Here is a 23,588-nt window from a genome sequence, read left to right as displayed (position 1 = left end):
TAATTTGTGCACAACTTTGCCAAAAATTTTGAATACAACATTTAGTTTTACGTTTCTGTTTTGAATACAACTCTTGCTCGTCTTAAATGGGAAATTTCCCTATTAACAAACTGTCAAAAATACATTGCGGGGTCACAGATGTTTTTATCGAGTCACGAAACATCAATTCAACTTTGAGGTTCATTCATTAACCCTTGTGCTATCCCATGACCCCACCCTTACATTGATGTGTTTTCCCTACCATGACAAAGGTGGATGGAGAGGATAGATGACCCAACGTTAAAGTGCCTAGGATAGCACAAGGGTTAAACTACGATAGAACTACATTTTTTAGAATGTTACTGATCCCCTGACAGAAAATTATCTTGATACCATACACCGTTTCCTTATTGCCACTGCAGGTCTAGTGGCTCCGCCGCCTGCCTGTCCAGATGTACCTCGCCTTTGCTCAACGTTAGCCGGGACAGGCTTCTGCAGCACTGTGACCCCAAAAGGGGTTATAGTGGGTTCAGAAGACTCTGACCTGAAGTAGGCTAACTAGCAGCCGACCGTAGCAAAAATTAAAAAGAAAGAAAGAAAGAACAGCAGCTCAAGAAAAAGAAAAACAAAGAAAGTTGGGCATTTTGATCCTATAAACGTTTTTTGTTCTTTTCTTTTTTACTGCCGCAACAGTTGGTTGCCAGTTGGCCTACTTTAGGTATTTTTATTTGTTTATATCAACCAATTATAACAGACATGCTTTTTCTTTTTTTTAATTTACACTTAAGGAACGGTGTGGTACATCTGCTACTCCTTTTTGGACTGTTTTTCATTGCTTCTGGGTCTGAAACTATCTGCTGTTGCATTGTTTACACGATCGGCTGATGGTGCCTGCATGGCACCAACGTTACGCGGCCAGAGATCGCTGTAGTTCCATTTTCAACAGAGCTACAGCTATCAAGATAATCTGCCTTGTTATGGGATCAATAATATTCAATTTTTTTTATTTTAGTTTAGTTTAATAAATAAACGTTAATACGCATGCACAAATTTGAAGAATCTATGTTTGGATGTATACGCCTGTGAACCCTTAATTTATTTTTGACCGTTAGTTAACATTAAATTTCATATTCATGACAAAAATATTCGTATTCAAAACATAGACAAATCATATTTAAAACCGACATGTCAAGCATTAAACTATACCTATACAAAATATTAATTTGTGCACAACTTTGTCTTTATGAATATGTTTCTTATTAACATATTCCTCATCTTATATAAGAGACGATTGTTGTGTTTTTTTCAATTATTTACAATTTTATTAAAAACATGGAAAGTTCTTGAAAGTAGAACAGAAATTATTTAATTGTTGATTGATATAAAAAGAGATAACTTGAAGAAATAAGAAAGGCAAGAGCTTAGGCCCGGATTAGAGATAAATATAAATGTGGAAATTGACAGAATAGGTACACTTATATCAGTAAGTTATAATGTTGCCCTTATTTTATACATTACAAATAATGCTTTTAAATAATAATCTTTAGGATAAAAAAAAACCTCTTTTACAGGGTAGTCCTTGCCATTAAAGGAAAAAAGGAAGGAAGGAATGAGGGAGGGAGGGAGGATCTAATGGCAGGGATGCCCAGTTTAGTTTAGTTTACCTACTGAATTCTATGACTTTATCTTCTTTATGATTCATGTTTATTACACAACTACCGGTTTGAGGCTCATTGAGAAAACTATTGTTGTAATATTCGGCTACATTGTATATACTGTTTGTTCTTGTTTATACTGTTTGTTTGTTTGATTTTATTGTGTTACGATGTTTTTATCATTTTTTCCCCTTCCTTGCTGATGGCGATGCTTAAATCTCATTGTACTATCCACAATGACAATAAAGCAAATCTAATCTAATCCAATCCAATCTACATAAATAAAATTGAATTAAATAATAATGATCATAATAGATTTCGGTGAGCCTGGAGAGGTTAGTCATTGTTTTGGTTTGTAAATTTAAGTCAGGTATTAATAAAAGCATCAAATCTAAATGTTTTACAACAAACTGTAAAATTTTACAAATAATTCTGAAATTAATGTAAAAAAAAAACTATGATGGGAAACAAGAACTGGAGTCACATGATTCTCTGGCTCCTGTTAACAGGTTTGTTTTTTAGACTAATCCTCCTAATTATTTATTCACTTAATTTTTTTAAAATTGTTCCAAACAGACAAAAAGTGTTTTTTTAAAGCACAGCAGGACAACCATAGATATGAAATGGCATTTTACTAATAAACTAACGCTAATATTTGGTTAACTCATATTTTCCTGTTTTAAGCACGCATAATCATGAAACATTAAACAAAAGTAAAAGTCTTATGTTTGTGTACAGTTTATTTCTACTTTTCAAGGGTGAATTGTTCTACTTTGCCCCTCACTCAGCCCCAGATACACTAACATAATTTCTAGTTAGCTTACTTAAACTTATATCTACTTAACGTGACTACAAAAAGGTATTTAAGATAAAAAATAAATAAAAATAAAGATAAAAAATAAAAATTAGCAGATGGACTTACCAGCAGAAGTGTCCATCAGTAAATCAGCAGTAAATGTTAACAAAATCTCATAACTTGAACGTGTTATTTAACTTCTGATTTTCGTAACATTTGTTAGTTATATATTTGTTTTTACATCTGCCATCTGAAACATTTATATTTTTAAATATTACGTTTTTTTGTTGTTGATTTGAACCGAGTTTGATTTCCCTCCAAGATGGCCGACTTCCGGGTCATATTATTTAAGTGAACGCTGAGGAGGTCCGCCATCTTGAGGTAGCTTAGCGATACTGCAGGAGGCGAATCAGGGAAGCTTGAGATAAATGAAATTTAATTGAAAATAAAATAAATTGGTGTATTTTTGTAGAGCCACTTTCTGCTAGATTTTGTTCTGTATGTCAACTTCCAATAAAGTTTGAAGAAAAAACATTTATGCTATGAAGGGACTTTGCCACCCAAGAGGTTATACTGGAGGAGTTCATTGCATTGTGTGTGTGTGTGTGTGTGTGTGTGGGGGGGGGGTACTTCAAATTCCTTCTTCAGGGGAAAAAAAAACATTAGTTACATATTTTAACACCATATATTTTTAATCAATCGTTTTTTCCCCCAAATACTTTGCATTAGATCCTTTCATAATGGAGGCCCCAGGTAACTGTCAAACATGCCTTGCAATAAGAACTACCCTTTGTTCAGAGAACAGTTGGAGATTTGGATTACCAGCTTTGTCAGGTTGGCTAAGTGACTGAGGCTGTGTCCCAATTCCTTTACTACTCACTACTTGGTGCACTATATAGTGCATTAGCCATTTTGTAGTGCTGTCCGAATCTACAGTTCCCTGGAAATTCCCCAGAAGTCTCAGCCAATAACCAGTGTGCATCAATGCTCACGAGATTGGCAAATATAGACCGCAATGCTATGCATTTGACCAATTTATGGCAAATTTTAACATATTTTTTCAAATAAACTATCAATGTTTTAATCGTCAGAACACACTGGATTCAAAAATAGTTGTTGTAAAACACTCATAGCTATAAGATTTTCACTTTGTGAATTCTGTGACATCATATTCGCCGTTTAAAACATAAAGAAAAAAGTATGGTGTACGACTTGTTTTTAAAATCCAGGACAGTAGATAGTCCTGCACTATAGTTTTTTTAGTAGTCATGGATTAGGCCGGGAATTCTGACATAGCCTGTACATAACTGGACAAGTGGCATAACCCAGAGAAAATGCCTTGCTTCCGGTTCCAACCAGTTGAAGTCAATTCAGTCGCAACATTGGACCAGACATCCTCAGTAAGCCATGATTGGTCTGTCTGCATTTCTATAGCAACCACCATCTCCAATCAGGAGTGAGCACATTAGAAGGCCTCACCCAATTTCACTGAAAGCAGGCTTGGTAGTATCTGTCAAACGCTTCGATCGTTCGACGTGAGGCCACCTACTTTTATTGAGACATCTGATTGGTCAGATTATAACTTTAATAACTTGTGGTACAACAATAATATGAAAAAAATAGGATTAACAAGAACATGTTAAAAGGCGTGTGTGTGCATGAACACACACACACACACACACACACACACACACACACATAACCAAAAGGTATTTTAACAAGAATAGTTACTCTCACAAATAGAATGACTGAGTAATAGCTGTTTATTTCTCTGTAGAAGTCTATGGGACTTCGGCTTCTTGGAACCAGCAGATACTTCCTATTAGAAACACAAAAGGGGAGGGGTTGCTCAGTTCAGTCCTTATTTACTGTCAATGGGTTGGCTAAAATTTGTAAACAATTTTCAGATTCTGTCAGATTAAACCTTTGTCTGGGATTTAAGGTGGAAGTTTAGTCAAAAACTGGTACGGCACATTTTTTTCTGGTTTTCAGTAGAAAAAAAATTGTATATTTTTCTGTATAAATATACAAAATCAAAAATACTGGTTAAAATGAAAAAAACACAAAAATGTAGAAATCAGTGAGGAATTTTTAATCATTCATAAACAAATGACTGAAGTCAAATAGATCACATGTGGAAAAAGTCGAGACACGTCTTTCCATAGCTGCTTTGGTTTGTACTTTCAACAGTACAGATAATACTTCTGCTATGCTCTTTATAAATAACGTACAACATTTTTTTTAATACATAAGATCTGCCCACCGATAGTGGATCCAAAAACATTTAGTTAAATTACTAGATGCACTCCTGTGTGCTGATATTAAATAGAATAAATTATGTCAGAAAAATGTCCAGGGAAAAATATACCTGATGGCATAAACCTATGTCCAATAGGCAACAAGCAGTCTGGCTTTTCCATAAATGGAGGACTTCTTTTATCTTTTTAGGAGTTCTACCCCACTCCACATGAGAGGCAGGTTTTCCAATCAAAGCACTCAGCTCCAACCTCTGCTTCCACATCTTTCATTTGGCAAGAATCTCTCCACTAGATGGAGCTCTTTCTCCACAGGTCGTCTTCTCTGTGAGGCTCAGTAAAGTCCGGTTTCTTGCTCATCTGCAGTCTCATAGTCGACACGTCTGGTATTTGCTGTGTGAGGAGGGGGCCAGTTCGTAGAAGAGGACGTAGGCGTTGCTGGTCCGTACCTGGCCGGAGGAAATGGGGCTCACCCTGCACAGAACACACCGTTCACACGGAAATGAGCCATGTTGTGAATGCACACACACACTCGCGTGCTCTTATATTTACACACTTCCTTGAACAAATATGGGTATAAATACCAACATGGCACCAGGATGAGAAATGCACAAAATACACGCAATTCGCCGGTATCAAAATGTCAACAAGGTGACAGGCGGTCATACAGGAAGGAGGCGGTACTTTTCCTTTGACAGCAGGTACATACAGTCCTGCATGGATAGACTACACGACTTGCTGCCCATCTGATAAGAGGACGCACAGAGTAATTCAATAATGTGAGATTTGATACCTGGAGTCATTGTAGCTGTACCACTCCCCCAGTGCAGGGTTCCTGCAGTACGCGGTGTAATGGCCTCCCAAGGTGTTCCCAGTGTGGTTGGATACCGCATACAGGTTATACACCGGATGCTCTGCATGGAGACCAAACCAAAACATCAGTCAACACTGGAGACTTTTTCACAACGTCCACCCAGCGCTCGGCAGATCCTTACCGCTGTTGTCTGCAGAAAACTCTCGCAGGTCCAGTTCTTTCAGAGGAAAGTTGACGAATGTGGAGAGTTTGCTGGAGCGGGAATTGGAGTCTGAGAAGCGCTTCAGGTCTGAGAGGGAAAAGGAGTTAAGGAACATGTCTGCGGTCCAATGAAGGTCCAAAAGTTTAAGATTTACAGAGTAAAACAAAATTACAGAAACATGAGCAGAACTTTTGATGGGTGTGACCTTTAACCCCTTTAAAGACCTACTCTGATAAAAATCAGTGTTTGGTGCTTTTAACACGCTCTTGGCAACGGGGAGGGGAAGGGACGTGGGTTTGGTCAACACCAACGGTCCTGCCCACAACTCAGAATATTTAGAGTGACCTCCTGAATGACCATTTAGTGAACTCCTGCCGCTCTGCAGAAACTATGTCTTAAAAAACAACACTTTTTTTCTTTTAGCTCAAGTGGCAAATTCCTGCATAAAAGACCACTGGGAACGCTTTTACAACAGAACAAATATGATGGGAGTGGGTCTTTAACACAGGAGCTTTAACTACAGTGTTTTCATTCTTTTGGAGCCAGGACTGCCTTGAAAAAGAGATTATTAATCTCAATGGGACAATTCCTGGGTAAATAAAGGTTAAATTAAATTAACTTTTCAAGCATTTATGCAAACGATGTGATTCCAGCAGATTCTGAAGCACAGAAAAGCAGCCTTCAGCTGATACATTTATGCAATCGACGTAAATCAGCTGATTCTGTCTTGGAGAAAAGCAGCTTTGCTCTGTTCTGCAACACTCTTTTACCACTTTTCAAATCAGCTGATTCCTGTCGATCATGTAAACGGTCGAACACGTGCGGCATGTCAAAGAACGCATGTTACACCGCCGCTGTTAAAGGGTTAAAGCGCCAATTGTCAGTAAGCATTAAAACTTGTTTAGGATGAGTAAAAAAAAAAAAAGAGGTAATTTTGACACTAGGATAATTTAGGGCTATTTTACAGTTAAAGTGTTAATTATATTTAAATAACGGGGTAAAAACAAACATGAATTAGCTAAAAAAATAAAATGAAGTGAGCAACAGAAGCTAGATATCCAAGCTGCAACTTTAAAACTGAGATCAGATTTACAAGCACTATAGATTTTATTTGTTTCACATCTTACACTGTTAAGAAAAAACAAGACAAAAACACACAAGTTCAGCAAAAACCCCAAGAAGAGAGCTCAGATCCTCTAACCATTTAGCAGAGTAAGCCACTGATTACCCACATTAAGATGGTTTTGTAACCGATGACCAAACATATTTAAACAACTACAATAAAACTCAGGTTAAATAGGAAAAGGCAACGTTCTTATTTCCAAATGATAATTCCTGATGTGTTCAGTTCCTGAGTGTTGGGGGCTCACTTCTCTCTCCATTGAAGCTAAGACCTTTTGGCTTTGAGATTTGCTTTTCTGTAAACTCAAGTTGACCTCGGTTGGAGTTGGCACTAACAGGGCAAACTTTAATAACTCAAATGGATTCAAGTGTCAAAGCAGTTGAACACACAGACCGAGCGCTCCTTCCTGCCTGTTCCACCACATCAACTATTATATAATCCCATCGTCTGTCTGCCTCCACATGGACCCACTCGCATTCACGTTACATAACAATCAATGACATCCACTTCTTTTTGAACATCCAAAGTTCAACCAGGCAGTAAAGATCAAGAAGACCTTGAACTTTGTCTTCTACAGACCCACGGCGGGGCACAACGCACTTTGATATACTGTCTTAGAGAAAACTTGTAGGTACAACTGAAAAGTTAACTTTGCAAAGAATTTGTGAACTCCCGTGTTTCGTTTTATCTATGCTTTCTTGATTATTTGAACATTTATAGCTTCTAAAAAGGCATCAACCTGATAAATGTTCAAATGTACTTTCTGCACGTTGCTGGTTCAGCTATAAGGATTCTATTTGAAGTCCCACTCCGCTCATCTTTGATCTATTTTCAAAGATCTTTTCTTTTCATTCGGATTATGCCGTTTTTAGCCAAAATCAAAAAACCTGTGTTGTCTTCAAGTATATTGTCTTTACAGAGCGCCAGGAGTTTGTTTGTTTTTTTAGAAATTTGCGTTCGAGTTGTAGCGTTGGTGCAAACCAACCCCGCCCCCTCTTCCCGTTGCCGAGCGTCTTTTTCAAACGCCATCTTTCCACTACTTCTGATTCACAACGATGTGAATAAAAATACAGCAGAAATGAAATTTTGAGCTTAATTTTCTTAACATCTGTCCAACATCATCAGAAAAATGCTAGAGAAACATGCTAAAATACCAGATTTTTTATCAGAGTGCCTCAAATCATGTCATAAAATCTGCATTTGGCGGAACTATTATATAAAACACAACTGAAGAACAATAGTGAGAACATTACACAGATTCACTAAATGTAGGAAGGCAAGACAAGGATACGGATGACGAGAATCTGAGGGAACTTCTGGATGCTGAACCTCTTGGTGCATTTTCTCCTGGCTTTGCATTTGTTGCAGGTCTGAGGAAAAAAATCAGAGGTTTGTTGCAGCTGCTGCTTCAAAACTCACATTATGCCAGCCTCAAAGAACAAAGTGGGGATTTTCACAGGAGGTTTCTTACCGGTTTCTCCTCTCCGTCCAACACATCTTCCTTTGTAAAAAGTCTCAGGCAGTCTTTGAGAGTCACCTCTCCAGGTCGTTCCTGCAGACACACAATCCACTCAGTAAATTGTGCCGACATTGTTTTGTTTGTTTGTTTGTGTGTTTGTTTGTTTTTCTACCTGGGCGATGGGTATGGACAGGTCCCAAAACGGGTCAAACATGGTGGAGCGGAAGCCGCAAACGGTGCACGTTAAAGAGCTCTTCAGCTGTCCCACAAACAGGTCTGCAAGTAAGAAGAAATATCACTGAATGTGCACAAGTTCAAAGTTTAAAGGGGGATTTAAGGCCTTAAAAATGTACCCACCCACAACTTTACTGTCCTCCCTTGCCAGGTACAGGTTCCACATTCGCTTGCTTTTCTCCTCATCTCTGAGACAGGAAGTAGATCATCTTAAACAACATTTACATCAAAATCTCCCAAACCAAAAGAGTTTATGGTCAAAACACAGAGTTAAAGGGAGAAATGAGGCGTTTGCACCCTTTTTCGGCATGCAGCCGAGCTTTAGAATACTAGAAATGACTTGCAGAAGAACAGGTTTCTGACTTACGAGTAATGGTCAAAGTCCTCGACAGACGACCTCGGACGGACCGTCACCCTGTTCACCTCGTTGTGAAGGCCGTCCAACAGAGAGCGCAGAAATTCTTGGGCGTCCTGCTGACTGTAGAGGGAGAAGACGCCTCTTTAGGACTTACGTCCTCAAACAAATATATCTGACTGGATGTTTTAAAAATGTTTGCATATGTCAGACAGTTTGTTTTTTTTTGAAATTTATTTATTATTATTATTTATTTATTAACTTTATTACCATTCTTTATGTTTGCGGTGGATTTGGTCAAAACCAGTGAGAATTTACTGAGAAAAAGTCCATAAAAACAGGAACGTTGGAGATAAAAAATGTTTAATATCCTAATTTTGGGCCACGAAGTTGTCAGAAAGCTGAGGATCACAAAGACAGGCTTGTTTGCTTGTGATTTAAATTGAAACAGTTTTTCTTTTGACTGATTCCTTCGAGCTGATACTGATACAAAATGAAGCTCATGTTGCTGTTTTTACAGCTGCCACAGCTAAACCAGTTATGCAAAGAGCCTTGAGGGCATCCAGGACTGGTTCCATGAAAAATAAAGCTTTTAAAACAGTTTATGAATTCATATTATATAGTTTGAGGTCCTCCAATGTTTCTTAATGCAAATATAAGCAGGTCTTGTAACAGCAACGTTGGTCAGATGCTGCTTAAAGATGATTTTTTTCATTATTCTAAAGTTAAAATGACCTAATGGATGAGCTATAGATGGTCTATGTAATGGAATCTGGTAGAACGTGTTCCCACCAAAGGCTTCCGGTCCAACAAAAACAGTCTTTCATTTGTTAAAATGCAAAATGCAAAAGGCTTCCCTTAAGAGAAGAGAAGGCATCTGGTAACATAATTTAAGTGATTAGAGCTCCCTTACAAACCTGATGCAGATCAGGATTTATGCTCTTAAACGGTAAGCTGCCTTTGGCAACCAAAAGAGCAAACAAAAACCATTTGGTCACTAGCTTTGCTTAGACCAGCCTTGTCTTTGTTCTCAGTGCTGTAGCTCTCCTTTACCACATTTCTTCCTCTTATTTGAGAGAAAGTTTTACTGCCATCAGTTTTTTTCTCTCGGTCAAACAACAAAAAGAGAAAAACTCCTTGGACTCAGCAGGCTTTAGTTTGACCGAACAACCGAAAAAGCCCAGAAAAATATTGTGTTTTTTGAGTAACTTTCAAAGTAAAACGCAAACATTGATCGAGAAACTCCTCTAGTGTCCAGCAACTGCTTAAAATTCCCCCAAAAAACTTCATAAAGTCCAAAAAAAAACTGTAAACGTCATAAAAAAAATGTTCTAATTGCAGCTGAGTAAAATACACGTGTGATGTGTTGCTGCTCATTGGAGGTTTAATCACCTCATTCTAAGATAAGATAAGGACAAAAAGATGTTTAACTGCAGCATAAATGTAAAACTTCATAAAACTTCAGGGGGTGGGGCGTTCGCCTCATATGATGAACATAACAGATTCAGACAACTTACTTGCAGCCGACGAACTTTGGAGCGACTCTCTGGATCTCACTCCTGAAGTCAGAGGGGCTGATGGCTTCAATGTTCACGGACGTCCACAGACTCTGGGTCAGCTTAGCGAACTCTGAGGCAGAAAAGACGACAAAGTAAAACACCAAAAGAAGCCACGAACAACACGGAGTTACCATCCACGTTCTGCACGTAAACCTTGTGCCCTGACAGCGTTTTACATTAAACGCTTCTGCAAATAAAACACCTCCTGATGCAATAACTGCTGGAGATGTTCTCCTCTAGACCCTAAAGAACCTGGAAATGTGTCGGAACACATTTCCAGGTTCTTTAGGGACCACAAAAACCCTTGGAGCATAAAGAACTGCTGTTGACAAGCAGAAACCCCGATGAGACCCAAACATTTATGTCAGAGCAGTTTCTGCTGCACATTCCACCACATATAGCAGTACAAACCCAACCAAATCTGAGCAGATATGAGCCAATCTGACTAAACCCAACCAGATTTGAGCAGATCCGACCTAATCTGACAAATCTAACCAAACCTGACCAGATCTGACATATCTTACCAAACCCGACCTGACCAAATGTGACCAAACCCAACCAGATCAGAGCAGATCCGACCTAATCTGACAAATCTAACCAAACCTGACCAGATCTGACATAACTTACCAAACCCGACCTGACCAAATGTGACCAAACCCAACCAGATCAGAGCAGATCCGACCTAATCTGACAAATCTAACCAAACCTGACCAGATCTGACATAACTTACCAAACCCGAACAGGTGAGACGAACCTGACCAGATCTGATCAAATCTGACAAAAACCAACCAAATGTTACTTAAAGTTAAAACTAACAAATATTTTGCAAAAAGCTTTAAAAGAAGCTACAGTTACCTATGTAGTTTGTATCTATATTTTTTGGAAAGATATATAAAAAAGACCAAGAAATCTTGTAGGTATTTAGCAATAAAGTTTTAGTGTCTCTTATACAAGAAGAGAACTCTTGATAGAACCGATCTAGAGCCCCATTTTCTGTCCGAGTCGTTTTAGGTCACAGAACGGAGACGTATAGGTGTAAAAAGTCAAATAAAGCAACAATAAACGGCCTGCTGCTCATCCATAAAGTGCTTCTCGGGTTTCATAGTCCTCTGGGTTTCTGACATGTAGGGCAGTGTATCAAAGGTGAACCTTGCCTTCCATGAGCGCCGCGTTGGTCCTGTTGTTCACGTCCAGGCGGTGCACGTTCCTCAGGCAGTAATCCCTCAGCTCTGAAGTGTTGCTCAGACATTGGAGGATGGAGTTCATGAAACACTGAGAATCAGAGAATCCTGGTCACTACGGAGGCAACAGGGTCACTTTGACCGTTCTCGAGCGTTAGGGGATGCTTACCGTGTTGCCCAAGTTTCTTAACCCCACCAAACCCTGAGGACTCTTGTTCTGTTAGAAACAAAAGTGAAACTGTGAGAGTCAAAAACTAAAATGTTGAAGAATTCAACAGTCTAATTGACAAGCCACATTCAAACCATCATTTGTCACAGACATACGGACAAGAACAAACACAACTTTGTCCCGACCACTACATGATTTTAAAATGACGTTTTACTGCATCTCTAAGGAGACGAATTAAGTTTTTCTTTAACTTTACTTTCATCTTTGCTTATCTATCCATCTGAGGAATTTCTTATCAGACAACCAGATTTCTTCAGGTTCAATTCAATTCAACTTTATTGATATATCCCAAAATAATAACAGCAGTCATCTCAATGGGCTTCGTACCAGTGATAGGCATAAATTAAGTATCCATCCATATATTTATATATATATGTGTTTTAGGCCTGCACAATATACCGCAAATTTATCGTTATCGCAATATCCAGCTCTGCAATATGCATATCGCAAAAGACGGCGAATATCGCAATAAATCGCAAACCCAAAATGTGTTAAAACAATCTTCTAGCAGCTTGAAGCATTTAACGAATCAAATAAATCCCTTTATGCTTTGACCAATCAGATGGACGCCTTCCCATTGTTGACCAATCAGATGGAGGCCTATTATGTTAACCCTGGTCCTGAAGAGCCTCAACCCTGCCTGTTTTCCAGCTCTCCTTAACCAGCTTGCTGTTGATTGGCTGACTCAAGTGATTTCACATCCTGATTGACTGAACACACCTGATTTTGGTTATCATTATCGAGCAGTCTAGGGAGAATTGGAAAACAGACAGGGTTGAGGCTCTTGAGGACCAGGGTTAGCCACCCTGACGTTTGTCCCCCATGTCGATGAGGGTCATTTGGAGTATAATTTTTAAACTGTTGCAATGAAATGGGAATGATGTTTTTGTTTATTTTTCTATTTGTTTATTTACCGCAAATTTATCGTTATCGCAATATTGATCACTAATATCGCATATCGCAAGTTTTCCTCATATCGTGCAGCCCTAATGTGTTTATATAAGTACATATTCATCCATCCATCTATCTAAACATTTAGATACATCTAGATGTATTGATAGATCAATAGATAAATAGATATATTCATCTATCCATCCATCTTCTCATGTACCTAACCATCCATCCTAAAGATTTTATATTTTAGGATGTAATAGAAAAATGCTAAGGTATTTTACTGAGTTACTGAACAAAAATGGATAACAGACAACAAAAATACACTTTCTGATTCACTTTTTAGGAATTTAACACTCTGTCGTAAATTTCTGTGCATCGTTTGCAAACCAGTAATTTCTTAATTACATTTTATTAAAGTGTTCTGTGCAGAAAATATACTGATCATTGCTTGTTATGTTTATGTTTAACCTTGATAACATTGTGAACAACATTTTGCTTGTGGATGCAGCAAGAAGAAAGGGGAATTGTTGACGGTTTCGTGTTTGGGCCAAAAATGTCTGTTTTTCAGAAAAGTCTCAAGGCTCTAGTGAAGTAAAGGCGCCGTGTCACGCCGTGGAGCTGGACCAATCAGGAAAGCTTCCTCTAAACCCTCCAACCTCTGTTTTCACCGTAAACATTGGAACACGTAAACATCACTTTGCAGGTCGTTTCGTGGACTCTGACGTGAATTTGTGTTTTTCGAGTTTAAGCTGTTTTGTGTGGAGACACATCTGCTGCAGCGTTCCTCCACTGTGACGAAAGCCCGCAGGGCTCTGTGGCATTTCCACACAGCTGCTGTTCCTGCTTCCAAAGAAAAAATGCGCCCCTCGCCGTTCCGAGTCCTGCACCCGGCTGAGCGGCGTCACGCCACCTTGCAGCCGGAGCGCTCTGCGAGGAATCTGCAGGAAGTCTGCAGTTTCACGCTCAGCTTTGTTAATCATCTGCGTTTGGATGCATGCGTAAGCTCATGCTGACTGAGATTTCTCTGAAAATCCAAACAACTGGAAACACAAATGTACAGATTCTGAACGGCGAGCGGTGGCTTGGATCGGAACAGCACGGCACGGACCAGCTTAGTGGATTTGCAAGTCAGACAAAATTTTGTTTTTCTGGTTATTTCTTAACATTTTTGTTTATTTATTATTTTTCCTGTAAACGTAGCTGTAAATTTGATCATGATCAAATATTTTTTAATGTATGAATGACACGCTGACCCAAATCTATCTATCCATCCATCCATTGATGAAAGAATGAATGAACGCTGACCAAATAACACCTTCAAGACTTTGTTGTTTACGTAACATTTACAAATAAAGTTTGTATCTGTCCATTTATCTTTTTTTTATATATTTATCTGTTTCTTTTTAATTTTTATTTCATTTAATCTTAAATTTGATCAAATTACAAATTATTTCAATGCATGAATGATTCATTGACCAAAGACTTAAACACTTAAAATTTCGTAGTACATCCAGCATCCAGCATCCATCCATCCTCCATCCATCCATCCATCCAGCATCCATCCATCCATCCATCCAGCATCCATCCATCCAGCATCCAGCATCCAGCATCCATCCATCCATCATCCAGCATCCATCCATCCATCCATCCATCCATCCAGCATCCATCCATCCATCCATCCAGCATCCAGCATCCATCCATCCATCCATCCATCCATCCTCCATCCATCCATCCATCCATCCTCCATCCATCCATCCATCCATCCTCCATCCATCCATCCATCCTCCATCCATCCATCCATCCATCCTCCATCCATCCATCCATCCATCCTCCATCCATCCATCCATCCTCCATCCATCCATCCATCCTCCATCCATTCATCCATCCTCCATCATCCATCCATCCTCTCATCCATCCATCCATTCATCCATCCTCCATCCATCCATCCATCCATCCATCCACAGAGATAGAAAAGCCCAAAAGCATCACTAAACCTGTGAATTATCAACACTATCCCCATAGAAACGAGCAGACAGGATACTGTAGGAATTGCTGCACAAACTTCTGAATAAAATCTGGATTCAAAGTTTTTTACATTCATTTATTCTGAATAAAACTTCCTCCTCTGGGAGGATTTCTCGTCTTTTTGGGGAGAATTACAATTTGGAACTCCAACCATATGAAAACCTAAAACATTTGAAGATGTTTGTGGAGTCCAACGCTGTTTGCCGTCTGTGCAAACATTGCTAAGAAGCACACGACGGGCTATTTTAATCAGAACTGAAACGTGTTTGGTTTATTACATCAGCTGTTGTCGTCCTGCAAACGCCCTCAAGTTCAATCCGGTTCTGGAGAAAACTACGGCTCAACTACACAAACTCAGCTTTAGAATCTGACGGGGATGAAGTCCGGCTGGATTCAGACTGACTGAAATAAACTTTCATGAACAAATTGGGTCAGATTCTTCTAAAAGGCCAACTGATCAGATTATTTTGAGAGACCATGAGATTATTTTGAATGATTTCTGATTAAGACATTTATGAATCAGAAATGCTTTCAAACTCAAACAAATCATGATAGATTGGAGCATTTTAAGGTAGAATGAACAGTAAAACTTCAGATTCTCGGTACTGAAGTTCTTCTTGGCGGTAAAACATTTACTAAAGCAACAATCCCTCAGCGAAAAGGAGTCGGCGTCAGCCGGGTCACGACCTGTGACCTTCCTGGGCTCAGTGACGGAGTAGCACGAGTGTAAGTGACACGCTTGGACGCATCTGGACGTCAAACCTTTTTTTTTTTTTCTTCCCCTTTTAATCGTCTCCTAAATGTCTTTGAGCGGACGATGAAATAAAAATGTGAGAAAATCTGTCAGCGGGCCCTTCTGGCTCCAACCCCGCCATATGGGACGGACCGGGCCCCGTCGGCAGGCTCCTCCCGCTTTGCCAGGCCCGTCCAGAACCACAGGAAGTGTTCAGGTCATCTGTGCCGTGAAGGAGAACGCTGGCAGCACTTCAAAGGACGGAGAACTAAATGTCCTAAACCCACATGACCCTGCAGGCCTGATGAGAGGAGGCAGAACGCGCGGCGCCGGTCATGCCACTCCCTCCCAAACAATAGACGCTTTAATCCGATGATGATGATGATGATGATGATGATGATGAACATTATTTAGGTGTAAAAAACAGCTCCTGTGAAGCAGAAACTTGCATCAGCTGACCCTCACAAAGATCTGCCTAATGCAGGAGGAGCTGCAAACCCGTGACCCTCAGGAGGGCCCCCCCACGGGGGCAAATATGTGCCGACTGTGGGCAGATTTCCTCCCGCTCGCAGGATCAGCTGCACTTCTTTGGAGGCGCTCCTTATCAGCAGCTCTGCCTCCCCGTTACGCAACTGGAAGTGTTCATTTTAATGCAGACATCTGCTGTTTCAACACCTCCCTCTGTGCTCCTCCACGGGGGGGGGGGCTGAAGGTCACACTGGAACTTTTATGAGGAAACTCTGACATTTATCCAACATTATTTGCATGACAAAGTGAACTTTTTTTTTTTAATTTTAAGAATATTTTTTATATCCTCTAGGATACCCCAAAGTATTAAAATTAATGTTCACCATTAATATAGCATTTAAAAAAAGTCAGCAATTTAACTTCAAAAGCAAAAATGTTTAGATACAATTTTATAGTTGTCTGTGAACGCATCACGTGATCAGGGTTGAACAGTTCAGCCTCAAACTTTCTGGTTCCTCCTTAAAAAATTCTGCCCGGTGCCGTTCGGAGGTTCTGGACTCACCTTGGCCTGGTTGATGATGAGACCCATGAAGGTGGACACCAGCACGGACCGGGAGAACCGCTGGCTCTTGCGCCGCAGCTCCGGTTTGTCCAGAGGGAAGGCGGCCGGTTCCTCCGGTACCGTGACCGTGTAGGAGTGTCGCAGACTCGGCATGATCTTGTCGCGTAAAGTAAACGTTCACGGACACCCGCACGGGGCTGGAAATGTCCGCTTTTTCCAGAGAAAGGGGGGCGAAGAGGGGTAAAACTGCCAGTTAAGTAAAAAAAAATCGGTGTGGAGTTCTCACGCGTGTCGTCTTCTCTTCGTGGTGACGCCAAAGGAAAAGCCACCAGCTGCGTGGGTGAAAGCTGCTGTCACGCGCGTACAACTGCGCGGTGTTGAAGTGACGGAGGGAGCGCGCGGGCGGCAGACTTTACTGCGCGCAGTGAACGCCCCCTTCTCTGCCTTCTCTCACGGAGAGAAACTATGCTGCCTTCAAGCGCTGTTGGACAAAACAGATGCGTTCAAGTGTGTGGAATGTAAAGAATTCCGGAAAAAGAAAAAACTCTGGAAATTTTCCATCAAATTGTTAAAAACTTTACCTTTCTTTGAAAAAACTACTAAATTACTCAATACATAAATGTAAGCAGATAAATCAGTCATAACTTGTTTATTTTTGTAAAAAAAAAAGAAAAAAAAGATGTAATTACTTTTGGTAAAAAGAAGAATAAAGCCATTCGTACTTAATTGTATTGTTAATTTTTAATTATATTTCTAGTGTTCTACTGTTTTAGTCTATCCTAATTATGCAAACATGTAAACTTATGTTACCAAATAAGTGTAAACTATAGGAAAACCACTTACCTGTGTTTCCCTGTGTTATTAACAATTTGGTATATCTGAAAGTATTTTTAATGTACTCGTTGAGTTTTATTTTTATTATTTAATCTCTTGACATTTTTTTTGAGGCATTACAACAATTCCATAGAACTAAGCAGCAATTACCCTGTAATTAAAAGCAAACCATATTCAATAGACACTTTGAAAAAGGGGAAATTGTTGGAATGTGCGCTGCAGCAACGTAAAATAAACTCAATAAAACCTATAAAACATGAAACAGTATTTTTGCAAGGTGTGAAACCTTTTCAGACATTACTTAGAAAACGGCCTGCTTTACTCTCATTTTTGCATTTACGCGCATTAAAATGTAACTTTTAGTACTTTATAAAACCTGCTCTTTTCTATTTGAGGCTTTATGTCACTTTATTTGACCTTTCTTTGTTGGAGTGCAAACCTAGAGTGACAAATTTCCTCTGAGCAGCAAATCAGGCCAGAGGCAGCCGGAAGATTCCTGGTAAAAGGGAGACATATTTCTGAAGACCTTTACATAAATATAGTTCCTCACAGTTTGCCGTTCAGTTTTACATGATTGAATATGAATCCCTTCTTTCTTGTTGACTTTGAGCTTTAGATTGTGTGCTCTGACACAGTTCTGGATCTGATGAGAGGTGCCGTAGGCGCATCGTAAACCTTTACATTACCTTTATCACTCTTCAGTCCTAATTCATGGCATGTGGGAGAACGCTCAAGGTGCAGGGCAAAGTCTGGAGTTTATGTAACGGCGTTATCAGCAGATTTTATGCCTCGAAACTACATTTATACTGCAAGTCCACCTAATCGTTTTGAGGTCTGTACAGGTGGACATGTACATGTATTTAAAATACTGATAAACACAAAGGGCTGACAAGAAATCCAAGGAATTGACCTCCAGGAAAGTGATTTATTCTAGCATTTGTGAGAGCACTTTGTATGATTGTCATGGCGAAGCATTGAGGGAGCGAAACACTTCCGACGCCGTGAACCGCAAATGAAAGCCCACGCTCAGGAGAATGTGACGCCATAACTTCACCACATTCCAGGCTTGACTGAATCCTGTTGGGTCAGCAGGGCAGAGCTTTTCAGAAAGATCTGAAAGCAGTGGCGTCGGGTCAAGGACGGCTTTGCATTGGATGGGTCACACCGTGCAGTCACCCCCCGGTTCAAGTCCCGGCTGGGGGACCTGAACCAGAACATCAATGGGGGACCTTCCTGTGTGGAGTTTGCATGTTCTCCCCGTGCATGCGTGGGTTCTCTCCGGGGTCTCCGGCTTCTTACCACCGTCCAAAAACATGCTTCATAGGTTAATTGGTTGATCTAAATTGTCCATAGGTGTGAGAGTGCATGAGTGTGTGATTGTGGCCCTGCGACAGACTGGCGAACTGTCCAGGGTGTCCCCTGCCTTCGCCCACAAGTCGCCGGGATAGGCTCCAGCAGCCCCGTGACCCCGAAAGGGATAAAACGGCAGATGATGAATGAATGAATGTTTTAAGGTCAGAAAAGCGGTTTTGTGTTTTATTTTTATTTTTATTACTTTCAGCCTTTAGGCACACATGATTTTTGAGGGTTTTTTGTTGGTGCCATCGCCCTGAGGAAAAAAGTGTGCAAGAAGCAGCTCTGCAAAAAAAATAAAAAATAAAACCCTGGTGCAACAATTCATGTCCTGCTTTGCAAAATTACAGTAGACTAGGAATCTACCGTAACCCTTGTGCGATCTTAGATGACCCCCCCCTTACATTGACGTGTTCTCCCTACCATGACAAAGGTGGATAAAGGTGGAAAGATTTCATGTAATCCATGGACACCAGTGAAGATCACAAATCATTGAAGAAAAAAGGTTCAGAGCACTGTCTAGTGGGTCTAGATGACCCAACTCCCAACGTTAAAGTGCCTAGGATAGCACAAGGGTTAATCCCACAAAGTGTAGAATTACCCGGCCATTCATGTTTAACCAACAATGTCGGAACCTCCGCTGCAAGAAATTAGTGCACTCAAGAAGTCAGATCATATGTGTCCTTCACTGACGGGCCGCTGTGAGCTTTTGTTGACACCGTGTGCGCATGTTGTCCTGAACTGGAGAAATGATGCAACCTGGGAGGAAATCCTGTATCTCTGCAGACTCTGACCAAACTCTGTCCTCCACAAACCTAGAGAGTCATGGGAACACAGTATGGGAAATCGAATGTTTTGTTCCTTCGAACATCTATCAAGTCAACAAATAAGAACTCAAAAAGATTTGACAAAATTTTAAATGGGATTAAACCAATTTTAGAATTTTTAACCCTTGTGCTATCTTAGATGACCCCCCCCTTCCATTTACGTGTTCTCCCTACCATGACAAAGGTGGATAAAGGTGGAAAGATTTCATGTAATCCATGGACACCAGTGAAGATCACAAATCATTGAAGGAAAAAGGTTCAGAGCACTGTCTAGTGGGTCTAGATGACCCAACTCCCAAAGTTAAAGTGCCTAGGATAGCACAAGGGTTACCCCTATCAGTTCAATCTTTTTCTAATGACCAAAAAAATGGAACAAAACTGAAGTTAAAGGACTGTGATTATTAACAGCTTAATTATTTTTGGAATTTACTATCAAAACAACAGCAGCATGTAGTTGAGAGGTAAAACGCTGTAGACTCGAGTTATAATCTGACCAATCAGATGCCTCAACAACAGTAGGTGGCCTCGCGTCCAACGGTTGAAGCGTTTGATTGACAGATTCTCCATAGCCGGCGTTCAGTGGAGAGGGTGTGGCCTACTAACATGGTGAGAGTTGTTGCCATAGGAATGTAGACAGGCCAATCACGACTTACGGAGGACGTCTGATTCCAACGTGGCGAGACACATCTCAGAAAAATGGCGACTGAATTGACTTCATTCAGTTGGAACCGGAAGCGAGGCACTTTCTGTGGGTGACATCACACGTGATTCGTCCAGTTACATATTATACAGTGGACGCATGTCCAGGTGACACACGTAGGTGTGGGTTAGAAAGTTAGCGCCTGATCTGCAACTTTGAATCTGAAAAAAACAGAATGAAATGTTTTTTTCAGATGTGAAATGCTGATTAGCTTCCCTCGATTCTTCCTGTGTTTTGTTTGTTGATTCTTACAAAGTTAAATTACGAAGTAAAACTGACATTTTTCCACTTAACTTGTCCTGCCCAGCAGCTGAACAAACAGCTGAAAGCTGATTGGCTCTTGAGTTCGATGCATTTTACTGCTACAATAGGGGGTTATGAACATTCAGACACAGGAGGAGTATATCTGTATAAACTCCTTTTGTATTTCAGAATAAACTTGTTTTATTTTGACATTTGTGTTTATCCGTTTACCGACCGGACAAAGGGGGAGAGAGAGAGGAAGAACAAGAACAGAAAAAGGAGGTAAAGAAGTTTTTAACGGTCACTACCTTCTGAAATACTCAAATCTGCCTCTTTGTCCTCCAGTATAAACATCAACATTAAATGTTTCACGTCTTCAACGGTGACCGCGGTTCTGATCAGAGCAGACGTTCAGCTGCTCCTAATAATCAGCTGTTGAGTCACAGTCCACTTCATGCCATAAAAACTAATCCCAGCACGATAGAAAGATGCCACCAAAGCACAAGTTCAGAGCCTGTCCTCCCAGGTAAAAGCATCTCAGCCTCCGCTCGGCTGCAGCTCCCCGTTGGGGCGAGGCCCGAATGAGGCGATGCCTCCAGGACGGCTCATACTTGAGAAAATCGCTGGGAATCCTGCAACGAAGAGCTAACCTACACCTGACTCTGATCTGGTTTCCACGACGACAACTGAAACAACTATCAGCATTTTAAGGAGCTCCTTTTTGGGGAGTTTTTTAGTTATTTATCTTCCTGTAAAAGACAAACAGCTGAAATTTGTTTAGACAGGTTGCTCAAATTTCAAGTAATAAACAAACAAAAAAAAAAGGAATTTTGAGCAGATGCCTGAGAAGCGCAGCGAGCAGCCCACAGGGTGATTCATTTATCTCCACACCTACAAACTTACGTAACCACCGACTCAGTGCATGCTTGACAAACAGCTCACATGTGCTCAGCAGTGTTTTCACTACTAACATGTCAACACAGCACGCCTCATTTCAACTCCTCAACAAACTCAGCGCAGAAAAACTCCTGACTCAAGAATGTCAGAGCTGCAATCTTTTGATACTTGCAAACATTTAAAACCTTGTTTTTAGAATTTAAGTTAATAAAAAAAGTTCCCTCAATTGAATACATTGTGGAGACAAATGAGTAACTTGCTTGCACAAATGAGTATTTTTTAGGCTCAACTTAATACTTTTGGGGCACAAATTAGTATTTTCTGCACACAGATATGCCTTCTGGTGCACAAAAATGAGTATTTTGTGTGAACAAATTAGTATTTTGTAGGTACAAATTTATATTTTTTTGGGCAGAAATGAATATTTTCTGCACACGAATGGGCATTTTGTGTGCAAAAATGACAAATTTCTGTCTACAAATGACACAAATTAGTTATTAACAATTTAATTTACAAAGTAATTAAAGTAATTTAACAATTAATTTATTAATTTGTACGGTAAATTAAAATTTTGTAGACACAAATCAGGAATTTTTGGGCACAAGTGCCCAAAAAAACAAAAAACAAAAAGTATCCTCAAATGAATAATTTATGGAGACAAATATTTTTTTTTGTTTTTTAATACTCTGCTGTTTAATGTTATATTTTAAGGGTTAAAAACGAACTTGTTTAAAAGCTAAAATCAAGTTTGATTTTGTTGTGGGAAAGCCTTTTCCCACCTAAATTTATGTTGAATCGAACAGGCCGGAATGAGTGGAAAGCCTTTGGCGAACCTTCCAGCTCGGCTGCAAACCGGAGTTTCCATTTTTGCTCCTCACTCAAGTGTTAGTCAGCCAGACTCATCAGAGGAAAAAAACAAAATAGAGTGGCTGTTGAGCTAAATTTAAAGCTGAACTTGAACAAAGTATGAACTTCCAGTCACGAGGTAAATCACAAATATTAATGAACACAGATAGAACTGTGATTTTCCACTCACATTTCTTCTAGATGACTCGTTTCTGCAGGTCAGGATGTTTTCTTTACTCCAGCAGCTACACGAAGAACATTTCTGGGTTTTCAGGAAGTCCTAGTAGCAAAAAATGCAGTTTGGGGAAATATTTGAATCCGAAACAGGTGAGTTGGAGTCCGGACCGCATATTTCTGAGGAAGCTTCGAATGTTTAAGATGTCAACAAACAGCGACTTATACTTAGATCAATAGAGCAAGACATTCTGTTTAACTAAAGACGCCAAACTTTAAGAAGATTTCATTTCACATCCTGCCATGCCGTTTGCTTTTCTAATTATTAATCTAATATATTAGATTATGTCTAAATCAAATGCTTCCATTTACATTTCTGGCTCAAACCTGTTAGCGTCAATATTGCTCGCCATTTTTACCTCGCCAGTGATGTTAAATTGGGGGGTTTGAAGGGCTGTAAGCCAGCAGGGGAGAGTGTAAACAGAGAGCTCTCAGCAACGAGGATTGGGGCGCCAACAGTCCCGCCCACAGCTTAGAGGTCAATTTCTAATTAATTCCTGCTGCTCTGCTGAAAGTTTGTCCAAGAAAACAGTTTTTTTTGTTTGTTTCTTTATTTTAGCTAAAAACAGCAAAATCCTAAATAAAGACCACTGGGAATGCTTTGAAAATAGATCAGAGTCACAGATACGCTTCATGAAAATAAAATCCATAAACCTGGAAAAATCTCTTCTTTATCTAGGGCTACAGCTTCTTCATATGATCGCGGAAGTCTGCTTGTCAAATGCGCTCATAAAAAACTTAATTCCATGTTCTGTCAACTAAAGATGAGCTGGTGTGAAAGAACGGAGTCTTCCAGCGAGGCGGAGTGGCGTGCTCCGGAGCGTAACTGGACCTGGTGGATCTCTGTGGAAGGTCACGCCCTCTCCGGCTCTGCTTACCTAGACGCCACTCTCGGGTTTCTTCCTCACGTGAAGCTCCATGTCCCTCGTTGGTCAATTGTTCTGTGAAAGAAAGCGTCTCAGAAAAAAACATTTTTTGTTGTCTCCGTTTCATGAAGAATATAATCCTAATTTTTTGCAGGATTATATGAGACTAGAAGGGATTAACAGTCAAAAAAGCTTTACAACTTCACTCTGGCTATGAGAACATGATGGTTTATTGAAGGTGGTGCTGCGGTCAAAAGGAAAACAC

At 40.0% G+C, this 23,588-nt stretch overlaps 2 protein-coding genes across 2 annotated transcripts in view; both read right to left on the bottom strand.

Annotated features, from left to right (window-relative positions):
- Positions 1–2,678, bottom strand: part of tlcd3a (TLC domain containing 3A) — a 48,697-nt gene extending 46,019 nt beyond the window's left edge. The window contains exon 1 of the mRNA XM_078930834.1: positions 2,557–2,678. The gene's annotated coding sequence lies outside the window, so the exon portion shown is untranslated. The remainder of the gene's footprint in view (positions 1–2,556) is intronic.
- Positions 2,679–4,501: 1,823 nt separating this feature from the next.
- Positions 4,502–17,028, bottom strand: LOC101165751 (ubiquitin carboxyl-terminal hydrolase 2). The gene is made up of 12 exons (XM_004076838.5): positions 16,524–17,028; positions 11,782–11,829; positions 11,586–11,703; positions 10,390–10,501; positions 8,885–8,995; positions 8,641–8,705; positions 8,456–8,559; positions 8,296–8,376; positions 8,116–8,194; positions 5,681–5,788; positions 5,479–5,599; positions 4,502–5,159 (listed from the first exon to the last, which is right to left on the bottom strand). The coding sequence occupies exons 1-12, from the start codon at positions 16,674–16,676 to the stop codon at positions 5,054–5,056; spliced, it is 1,206 nt and encodes a 401-aa protein (XP_004076886.1). The 5' UTR covers positions 16,677–17,028; the 3' UTR covers positions 4,502–5,053.
- Positions 17,029–23,588: the final 6,560 nt, after the last annotated feature.

Source organism: Oryzias latipes, chromosome 14, assembly GCF_053564925.1.
Source record: "Oryzias latipes strain Hd-rR chromosome 14, Olatipes_Hd-rR_3.1".
Lineage (NCBI taxonomy): Eukaryota > Metazoa > Chordata > Actinopteri > Beloniformes > Adrianichthyidae > Oryzias > Oryzias latipes.
This window is presented reverse-complemented; position numbering and strand designations above follow the sequence as displayed.